The sequence below is a fragment of the Rhinoraja longicauda genome, chromosome 16, assembly GCF_053455715.1.
Source record: "Rhinoraja longicauda isolate Sanriku21f chromosome 16, sRhiLon1.1, whole genome shotgun sequence".
NCBI classification, from domain to species: Eukaryota; Metazoa; Chordata; class Chondrichthyes; order Rajiformes; family Arhynchobatidae; genus Rhinoraja; species Rhinoraja longicauda.
In genome coordinates this window covers 22,726,787-22,737,501 of record NC_135968.1, presented here as the reverse complement: position 1 = coordinate 22,737,501, position 10,715 = coordinate 22,726,787, and the positions used below count along the sequence as shown (strand labels likewise).

Sequence of the window (10,715 nt, the reverse complement as noted above, 5' to 3'; positions counted from 1 at the left end):
AAAAGAAAAGAGCTTTGAAATGGATGGGTGGGGCGAAACCCACCGACCGACAAATAACTGGAAGGTGCTGCAAGAGATGATGGTGAAAGCAGATACAATCACTACTTTTACGAGGCATTTGGACAGGCACTTATATAGGTCCTAAAGCAGGCATATGGGATTAAAGGCTCAATGGTGCTTTATTGCCACATGTGCAAAACACAGTGAAATTCTTTTGAGTCGCCAGATTTTGCACCATTTCCAAAGTCCGGTCCTCGCATTGTCGTATTTAATTGAGCAAAAAGGTCTGAATGAATATATGAGCTGAATGGCCCATTTCTGGACTTTGCAACTTTGCTTAATTTCTTTTCATGTTTTCTTTCTCCATCATTTCTTTAATCCCATCCTTCTTTAATCTACTTAATTTTTATCAATGATTAGGCATTAAAATTTGTGCAGATATTGAAGGATCATTAGCAATTCTTCAGTCTGATTGTTTAGTTAAGGATATAATCTGATCTTCCAGCTACAGCAGTGGACCTTCATGTCACTGAAGTTTCAGCAGAATCCATTGAAAATTCAATCTAAACAAGGTTTGGTCCATTCACTTAACGTTGATTCTAATAAAATGCACTGTTAGGTGTTGCAGATATTAATGTACAAAACTTGCTCCTTGTAGACATAGAAAACTTAAACACAATAATATTTACCTAACATTTTATTGCAACTCTTTGAAACAAAAAGTGATCAAAAATTATATAGTGAAAAGCTATTTATTGCAATGGAAGATACCAAGCTTATAAACAACTATGAGAAACTTTACAAAAACATAGACATAGTTCAACTTTGCACGCAAAAGATAGCTGAAGCGGGTGTCTTTATTTTAAAAAACAGCAACAAAGAGACAGAATAGATGCCAAATTTCTTTGAAGAAAATCTGCTCTGGTCATTTCCTAAATGCCATAAAGTCCAATTAAATTGACCTCAACTCAACTTCACAGGTGGAATTTAGAATATTTTTTGAGTAGCCATGTGAAATGCAGTGACTATCTAGTTTAGTATGATATAAGCACTATTAGTGCAAATCAAATCTGGAGATAAAAAGTATACAACTTGTGTTCAATTGATTGGAAACCAGGTCCTGCTATTTTTATCCATGCGTAGTATCATCTTCCACAAAGTCTTTAGCTTGTTCAGCTGTGATCACATCAATGTGACTGACCTGTAAAAGATTTTTTTTTAAGAAAATTTAAACACACAGCTTTACTACAACCCAGGTACATAAAAGTTTATCAAATCAGAAGGCACTATTTATAGAAAAAGGAGAAACGTGATAGGAAGTACTTTGAAAAGCTAGACAAAGTGTTACCAAGAAGGAAGTCTATGCCTCACTCAGTAAGTTAAATAAAAAAATCGTTAGATTGATTCCTTGAGTGAAAGTGTTGATGTAGAGGTGGAACAGGTCAGGCCTAGACTCATTGAAGATAAAAATGAAGTGATCTTACCAAAATAAAATTTTGAGGACTGATAAAGTGGATGCTGTGTTTTAAAACAATCTTCAAAAATGCATTAATGAAACTTGATATTGAAGAAAGCCAACTTATTGCATTACACATCAAAGAAAAACTTTGCATTCTGATTCTAAATATGCTAAGTTACTTAAGGTATAATTTAATTTCCTCTAACTTACAGGAAAGCATAATTTCTTCAGAGGCAAGTTTAGGACTTGACTTTGAGTACCAGTCTGATGAAAGGTCACACTTCATGAAGTTGGTGAAGTGATTGTACAATTGAGAATTTAGCCTTGCCAAAGGGCTAAGGCTGATATAAAAGCTTGACAAATCTTGTTTCACTTGTTCCTAGAACCCCGCGCATCCCAGAAACAGCTTGGATTGTAGAATGGGGGAACAAAAGTAGTCTACACTGACCACAATTATAGTCTGTTAGTTCATAATGTAGGTGAACTTAACATTGTGAATGTTAAAATTTGATCCAAAGCATTGTTAAGGCAAATATTGGGGAAAACAGCAGACTACTTTGGGATAAGCTATGCAGTGTACAGCAGGCCCTTCATTAGCATGCTATTCATATCCAGCAGCAGCACGATGGGCCAAACAACCTTCTACTACGCTATAGTTCCAAGATTCCATGTCTCTAACAAACTAGGCAAGATCCTGGAATAGTTATACAGCACAGAAACAAGCTCTTCAGCCCAATTTGACCATGCAAACCAAGATGCCCCTTATGCGCTTGTCCCACTATTACATATATGCTGCCTATAGAAAGAGGTAATGCAAATGGTCCATTCTCAGCAAGCCAAGTGGGATAGTGTTCAGTCTTCTTGAATGAGATACAATAAACAGCAAAGGGTGCTAAGATTTTTTATAGTTTAGTTTAGAGATACAACGCGAAACAAGCCCTTTGGCCCACGAGGACCATACCGACAAATGATCCACGTACAGTAGCACTATCCGAAACACTAGGGACAATTTACAATTTTACCGAAGCCAATTAACCTACAAATCTGTACGTCTTTCAAGTGGGAGGAAACTGGAGCACCCAAGGAAAGCCCACGCGGTCACGCACAAATGGGGAGAATGTACAAACTCCATACACAGCACCCTTGGTCAGGATCAAACCCGGGACACTGGCTCTGCACCACCATAAAAATGTTATTTAAATTTTAACCATTCAAGCCCATCTCAAATACATAAAGACACCGGCAGACAAAATTAAACATAGCGCAACTGTATTGGTACCAGTGAACTCCAGTTAGATGCTTGTAAACAGCCTGGTTTGATACATCCTTGGATATCTTCTCATTGCAAAGTTGGCTGACTGGTTTGGATTCCCTCCTAGCCCTCTCCCTCCTAACTCATCTAACATCCACTTCCTTTCCCTCTGGTTACCAATAAAACACAGCAAATTTACCATTTCCCATTTTAAGAGATTAGTTTGTTAAACTGTTCAAATAAAGCAGCTTGAATATAAAGCGAGTAGGTTACGACATCCAATTTACTTGTGAAATTACCTTATTCCTGAATTTCACTCCATAAAACTTGTCTGCTGATTCGAGTAATTCTGGCCTGAATGTAGTCGTAATGAACTGGGCATGTGCGGAAAGTTCTGATATCATATCTATAGTGGAAAAGATTGTTAGGTTAAAAAGGGAGCAAAATTACAATTTACAAACCTACTCAAGTATCAAATAATTGGCATTGAAAATTAAACAGATTTTAAAAGGTGTAACTGAGTTACTTAAGGGCCTGTCCCACTTAGGCGATTTTTTAGGCGACTGCCAGCGACTGTCAAAGTCGTAGCAGATCGCCAAAATTTTCTTTTACCCGACGACAATGACCACGACAATGCCAAGCCAGGTTGAGATTACACTATCTTCGGAAACATCGCAAAATTCCCACGCTGTCAATGCTTCCCCGGCATCCTAATTTTCGCTGAAATCACTGACAAGTCGGTAAGTACTTGAGAGTTTTGAAATATAACATCTTGCCCGGGTTACTTGAAAACCAAGCTTCACGGTAACAAGGCATAAACTGGATTGACTTCCAGTTTACTAATAGCAGTATTAAGAAATTTAATTTTAAAAGTGGTTAAATGGATTTTTGTGCGGAGTGTGGGCATTCTTTGAAAATGTACGGGAGATGCATATCTGGTTTCTGGGTTGCATATCTGGGTTGGGAGCCTACTTTAAATGTAATCGCTGATGGCCATAAACATCGTGAAAATTCCCACGCTTACCTGACCGTCAAACTGTCGCCTCCAATCGACCTGTCAAATGTCCCGACGGTAAATAAATTGGTTAAACACAAGTATTTTATGGTATCTTTAAATGACTTTACTTAATTGAATATTATGTGCTTCTAAATGCATCTAAAGAGAACCTAGCAAACCTGGGGACAGTATGCGACAGCGCCTGCAATAGGCAACGATACCTGGCGACAAGCCAGCTGTCGCTGAGAAATTTCATACCGGATGATTTCTCAGCGACGCGCCGAGATCCACTATGATTCTTTGAAGACTCCTCATGATCATGCCCGCGACACCCCGGCAAACTGTCAGTGACAGCCTAGTCGCCGGCAGTCGCCTTAAAATCGCCTAAGTGGGATCGGGCCTTAAAGCGCAGATTCCATTTACAAGAAGAACTTGAGTGTATCAACAATCATGACAGGATTAGTTTATACAGTCTGTTGGGTTGCCAGGTACCTGGCAGATAAGGCAATCCATCTGTCCATCTCATTTGACCTTGAATCTGCAGCTGCAAACATAATTCAAACAAGCTCCTCTTTTCCCAGGACACCACAATCAAAACAAAACAATCAAAATGGTTCAGCATATCCCAATAAATGTAAATTAGACATTTTATCGCAAATTCTCCCTCCATTCTTACCCTTCCTGAACCTAACCCAACAGAATTGATTCTTGTACCTCCGACATTTGTCCTGCCAATTTAACAGTGCACTGGCAAGGAGCCAAGTCTTTTTCACCCTTCAAGTGTTGATTTACACCATTTAGATATCTTTTTTATTCTTCAGGTTAATCTCACGAAAGACTCGTATTGCAATTTGCTGTTGTTTCTTCACTCACTCACTCACTGGCAATATTGTTTTGTCACTTAATGTTTATTTAAATTGCTACCTTTGTGACATTCAAGTAATTTAGGAATATGGTGATTAGGTGCAGCCCAAATACAGATAGTCAAGCAGAGTAGTCCTGAACTTACTCACCATTAGTTGGCATCAGATCTGCATTCTTTACGACTTCACAATATTCACACTTTTGGGTGGGGAAAAGAGTGGATTAAGTGGGAGCATGGGAGCTAAAAGAACTCCTGTATCCCATGCCACGATCAGTGGATTCCATTGACTGCAATTGCGATAGCGGGTTACAGGGGAAGGTATATTAATTATTTGTGGACTGCTTTTAAGTGCTTTTGGTTGATATTTGTTTTAATTGGTTTTTAAAATATTACATACAACAGCATAGTAAATCAGAAAGTGAACTTGCTAACTTCTGCCTATGCCATCCATTAAGCTTAATGATTTATACACGATCCTATGTTGTTATTTCTTCCCTATTTGTGATTTAGACATAACTTTTGGCATGAATAGCAGAAGTTGATTAATCCCAGTTAAAAGAAAGAATTTGTTACAGATCACAATTTTGCTGTATATCACATAAAACCCGAGGAACTTTAAGGTGAGGAGGGAAAGATTAAGGAATAACTTTTTATTACACAAAGGGTGGTGGGAGAATGGAACGAGCTGCTAACGGAGGTATTTGAGGCAGGTACTATTACAATGTTTAAGAAATATTTAGATAGGTACATGGATATGATAGATTTAGAGGCATATAGGCCAAACACAGGCAGATAGGACTAGTGTAGTATATTGGTTGGTGTGGGCAAATTGGGACGAAGGGCCTGTTTCCACACTGTATGGCTCTAACCAAATGGCCTACTTCATCTCTATCATTGACTAAAAATAAAATCTTGCCGTCTCAATGAGATTCCTTTTAATAGTATTGGAAAAACTCATGCATGGAGCAATATAAAATGCAGTTTAAAATCAGCAAGGTTTTCTTTGAAAACTTTACCTGAAACAGCTTTTCTGTGTTGAGCATCCAGGGCCTGGTCAATTTCATCAAAGAGGTAAAAAGGAGCTGGGTCACATTTCTGAATGGCAAAGATTAAAGCAAGCGCCACAAGCGATTTTTGACCTCCAGAAAGCTGCTGCATTTCTCGCATTTCTCCTTGTTTTCCCGTAAAAGACACCTGCCAATGTAGAAAAAGGAATTACAATACAGCACTACCAACATCTGTCAAGAGATTGTAAAATCTATCAAGCATGCAGCGACAAAGCATTTATAAATGAGCTTTTGGATGGTCTAATCCCATCCTCAGGGAAAGTCCATAAGTTTATGAGTAAACCAGGGTTCTGCTCTATTTATGATAAATTTAAAGGACCCATTACTAACACCAAGCACTACATGTGTGTATGCAGAGTACATCTGACAGACGGCAGGGGAAGAGAAAAGACATTCTGGCCTTCCATCACAGTGAGGAGGGACTGGAGGAGACTCACTGTGATGGATGTCTCTTTTTGTTTGGTGTTAGTTTATGATTGTATGTGTTATTGCATTTTTATTGATTATTCTTATTGGTCTTATTGTTCAACTGCGGGTAATGTTTAATTTCACTACACATTTATGTGTATGTGACAAATAAACGACTATTGACTGACTATTGACATGCCTCCAGAATCCATCAGCAAAAAATTCTGATGAGGTGGAATCCTAAAACAACATTGTGTGCTGAACAAAAATACTAAAACTTGTCACATTAAATTAAATTAGAGTTGTGCTTCCCATTCCTACACCTGAATTTCCATAACCAGGCTGAAAATTTTAATTCACTATGATCATCTTAAAACAGATGAATTTTATCTATGGTAATGATTTCTACAAAACAATGATGAAATTCTACGACTTCCAGGGAAGAAAGGTCCTGACCCAAAACGTCATCTGTCCATTCCCTCCACAGATACTGCCTGACCCGCTGAATTCCTCCAGCACTTTGTGTTTCATTCTAAGACTTCCACCCTGGTTTATTTTAAACATGTGCCCATTGAGAAGTGAGAAACACCTGCAGGTAATCCTGATCTACATAAATTATTTAATGTTGAAAACAATGAATGAGTGAAAGTGAAATTGCAGAGAGCATGATAAAATGACACACAATGGAATCAGTTACCCGAATGCCAACTCCTGTGAATTGATCAACAGATGGCACGCTGCTCTGAGATGCACTGCCTTCACCCTCATCCTGCGATTGGCTTCCTTCCACGTCACCTTTCTTCATAACCAAGGATGCTTTACCACCTGGGACCAACTTTGTGAACACCTCACTGAAATTCTTGGATACCTAGTCAAAATAACATGATCCGGCGTTTCAGAATGTTTCAAAGGATGAAAAATTACAATGCAGCCCAGACGCTTTGCTTTTATAAGTGGATACACACAGTCAATGCAGCAGAAGGTACTGTGAAGTCCAGGGCTGGATGACATTTAACAGTTTAGTTAATGAACACCTAGAGGAAAATAGTAGCTATCAGGAGAGCTCTTAAGAACATATAAGCTTACAGCAGAAATTGCACAGCGCGTCAAGGCTTCTACTTGCCATCATCTTATAGTGAATTCAGTAATTTGTTTAGATGCAGTACATTTTCAAAAGACAGAAGTGCTCCATTCAGTACCAGCCTTTGTTTCCAATGAATAAAAAGTCATTACTGCAAACTGGTTTGCAGTTAGTTTTCAATTAATCGCTGAAGAAAGCAACAAAAATTTGTGTGGTGATAGTATCTTAATGAAAAAAAAATGTAATCAGACAATTAAAATGTTGTGCCATGTAGGCTAAGTTTGTACTGTTAATTTTCCTGGAATGCCACTTGCTATTTTATTAGTAATCCTTCACTGGCAAAACTCTAATACCTGCCTTACTGGCTGGCAATTTGTCATGGATAATGCCATCTACATTTTGATACATTTTACCCATCTCCCCCTCTCTCTAAAGATACCATCTTGATTCAGACATTTCCTGGTAGCCATGTTGACTCTGGCATGTTAGTCCGCTGCACCCTTGGAATACTTTTTAAATATCTCAGGATTTCATGAAGGGACAACTGGAAAAGCTAAAGGCAAGATGGTCTCCACTGTAATAGTGAAGTCAAAGTGCTCCCCTCACTGAATTTATAGACAAAACGTTCACTTTGTTTAGCAATGTGATTAAAACTGCAACAAATCTTTTGGCCAAACTTTATATAAACAATCAAAATCATTGAAATCTCTGGACAATGCAAAGAAATAAGACTGCAAAAAGTGAAACTGAAAATATCTAGCTTTGCTTTTAAATTAAGGCATGGTAGCGCAGCGGTAGAGTTGCTGCTTTACAGCGAATGCAGCGCCGGAGACTCAGGTTCGATCCTGACTACGGGTGCTGCACTGTAAGGAGTTTGTACGTTCTCCCCGTGACCTGCGTGGGTTTTCTCCGAGATCTTCGGTTTCCTCCCACACTCCAAAGACGTACAGGTATGTAGGTTAATTGGCTGGGTAAATGTAAAAATTGTCCCTAGTGGGTGTAGGATAGTGGTACGGGGATCGCTGGGCGGCACGGACTTGGAGGGCCGAAAAGGCCTGTTTCCGGCTGTATATATATGATATGATATGATATGATAAAACACAAGCATGAAGGTCAGAAATTTACGTGGCTGAATCATTAGACAAGAAAATAAGATCTATTTTTAATTAAAATGAGCATTCCAAATTAGATTGCAAACAAAAGAGCATTCAGACATTTAATATCAATTAATTAATCCCGCAGCTAATAAAAAAAATACTTCCAGGTTCCACCCGACATAGAGAAATCAGTTATATACTTGAGTTGGTCATTGAATTCTCAAAGTGCCTTGTCACAAACATTGTGATTGACCCTTGACAATAATTGTACTTAGTTTGTTCCAGCATGGACTAATACAGCCAAATACCAGGCTCATTCAGCATGGGAGCAAAGGTGCCGAGAACTTTGTTCACAGTGTCCCTAATTCTCCCACCCCCAAAGAAGGGTAGGCCGCCTTGCTATTTATAGCAGTTTGATTGAACACATTGACTAGCTAGGATACTTCAGAAGTGGCATAGCTACCCACTACCCTATTACAAAATTAGCCACGGTAAATGAATGTCCCACCGACCAGGGATCAGACTTTAAAACTATTGTAGATTTTGGCTAAACTCTTGACATTAGCCCCCTCCCCCATCACCCCATCATCACCATTTACACCAGGTATTAAAACAGTTGGTGTTGAACTTCTACTAAAAATTAAACGATTGAAAACATATTGCACTGAAGGAAAAAAATGACTTTACAGTTAAATCGCTCTCATAATTGTGAACTTAGCAAAACATCAAATAAGTTGATCAAGATTTCATTTTCACCAATTTATAAACTATTAATAGTACACAATATTTTACCTGTTTGAAGGTCAACTGTATGGCTTCATACTTTCTTAACTCAAGCACATTCATAAGCTCCATGATGGACTTGTGGCCACGGTCAAGCTCCTCTTGACGTTTCATTAGCTTCTCCTTCTGTTCAGAGAAATTTACAAACTGGTCCAAGGCCTTCTTGTTGACATGACTGTACTTCTTCAACTCCTGGTTACACTGTTCCAATTTTCGGAATAGCTGTAAATGATGGGGGGAAAATGTATGACAGTAGAAAGCCACTTTCATATACAAAACACACAAAAAAAAAGCACATCTCAACAAACTTTAGATTACAATTCATCTCTTAGCTAAAAACCTGTGAATCAATTCATGCTTAATAGTCGCTGCTCTAAATATGGCAAAATATTATGACATATTGCCGTGTATGTTAGTGATATTAGCTTAAAACTATCAGCTTTTTTGTTGTATAAAATTGATATTGTTCGCTTAAAAAAGTAATAATGGGTTTATTTATTCCAATTTTAACCAAGGTATCTAAAAATTAAATATTTACTGCAGATGCTGGATTACAAAAGTGACACAAACTCAGCAGATCAGGCAGCATCTCTGGAAAACATGTATAGGTGATGTTTCAGGTCGGAACCATGTTCAGACTCGCCACAAGAAACTCAAATACTGGTTGACAAATGGAACAGATGCTGGTTCCTGAAGAAGGGCCCCCGAAACATCACCTAACGTCCTCCAGAGATGCTGCCCAATCCACAGCATTTTGTGTCTTTTTTATTAAAAATAATTGTGCTAGAGCTTCATGCAAAATTTCCTTATCCCTAGATTCATCTTTGCCTCCTGTTTATTGCTTTGAATATTTTTATTCATACACGCAGTGCTGATGACGTAATCTGAAATATTAACCAAGTGATTGTAGAAATATGTATGGGGGAACTAAATTAACGTCAGTATGGACGCATTGCACCCTGATGTATACAATAAAATCATAATAAATCATAATAAATACAATCATAATCAATAATTACATCATTAACATCATTTCAATTGGACATTAATTCAACTCCCTTGCTGACTGCTACACTACTTCTTGAAATTTGCATCTCACAGTGCAGTCATCAGCCCATACTATAAAAAATTGTTTGTGATTGTAGGCTCATTGGCCAGCCTAATTGCTCTTCATCAGTAGGTGGGTGATAGAATCAGAGGCGAGTTGCTGGGCATACGGGAGAGAATAATATGGATTTATTATGATTAATGTTAATAGGTGCTCAAGGGTCAGTATGGACTCAATGGGCTGAAGGACACAAAGAGCTGGATTAATTCAGTAGGTCAGACAGCATCTCTGGAGAAGATCTGCAGAAGGGTCTCGACCTGAAACGCCACCTATCCATGTTCTCCAGAAATGCTGCCTGACCTGCTGAATTACTCCAGCACTTTGTGTATTAACCAGCATCTGCAGTTCCTTGTTTCCACAATGGGTTGAAGTGCTCATTTTCATATTTTAGGACTCTAAAAACTGTAGTTTATCTAAAACAAATTTTTTTCCATCAAAAATAAGTGGAGAAGATACAAAAAGTCACTTGCAATAAATTCAGAACTGGAAGATCATACCAATTCAACAAGACTTAACAAAACAGAGCTCCTTTCCACAGAAAATGGAAAGCTGATGATCTAATATATTTTTAAAGATAACAGAAGGGGTTTCTTGGACA

General features: G+C 38.2%; 1 protein-coding gene across 1 annotated transcript in view; it reads right to left on the bottom strand.

Moving 5' to 3' along the window:
• Positions 1-456: 456 nt before the first annotated feature.
• Positions 457-10,715, bottom strand: part of smc3 (structural maintenance of chromosomes 3) — a 57,052-nt gene continuing 46,793 nt past the window's right edge. Inside the window, exons 25-29 of the mRNA XM_078413411.1 lie at positions 9,019-9,231; positions 6,746-6,916; positions 5,590-5,767; positions 3,011-3,117; positions 457-1,201 (exon numbers count right to left, since the gene is read on the bottom strand). Coding sequence (XP_078269537.1) covers positions 1,130-1,201; positions 3,011-3,117; positions 5,590-5,767; positions 6,746-6,916; positions 9,019-9,231 — 741 coding nt within the window. The 3' untranslated portion in view covers positions 457-1,129. The remainder of the gene's footprint in view (positions 1,202-3,010; positions 3,118-5,589; positions 5,768-6,745; positions 6,917-9,018; positions 9,232-10,715) is intronic.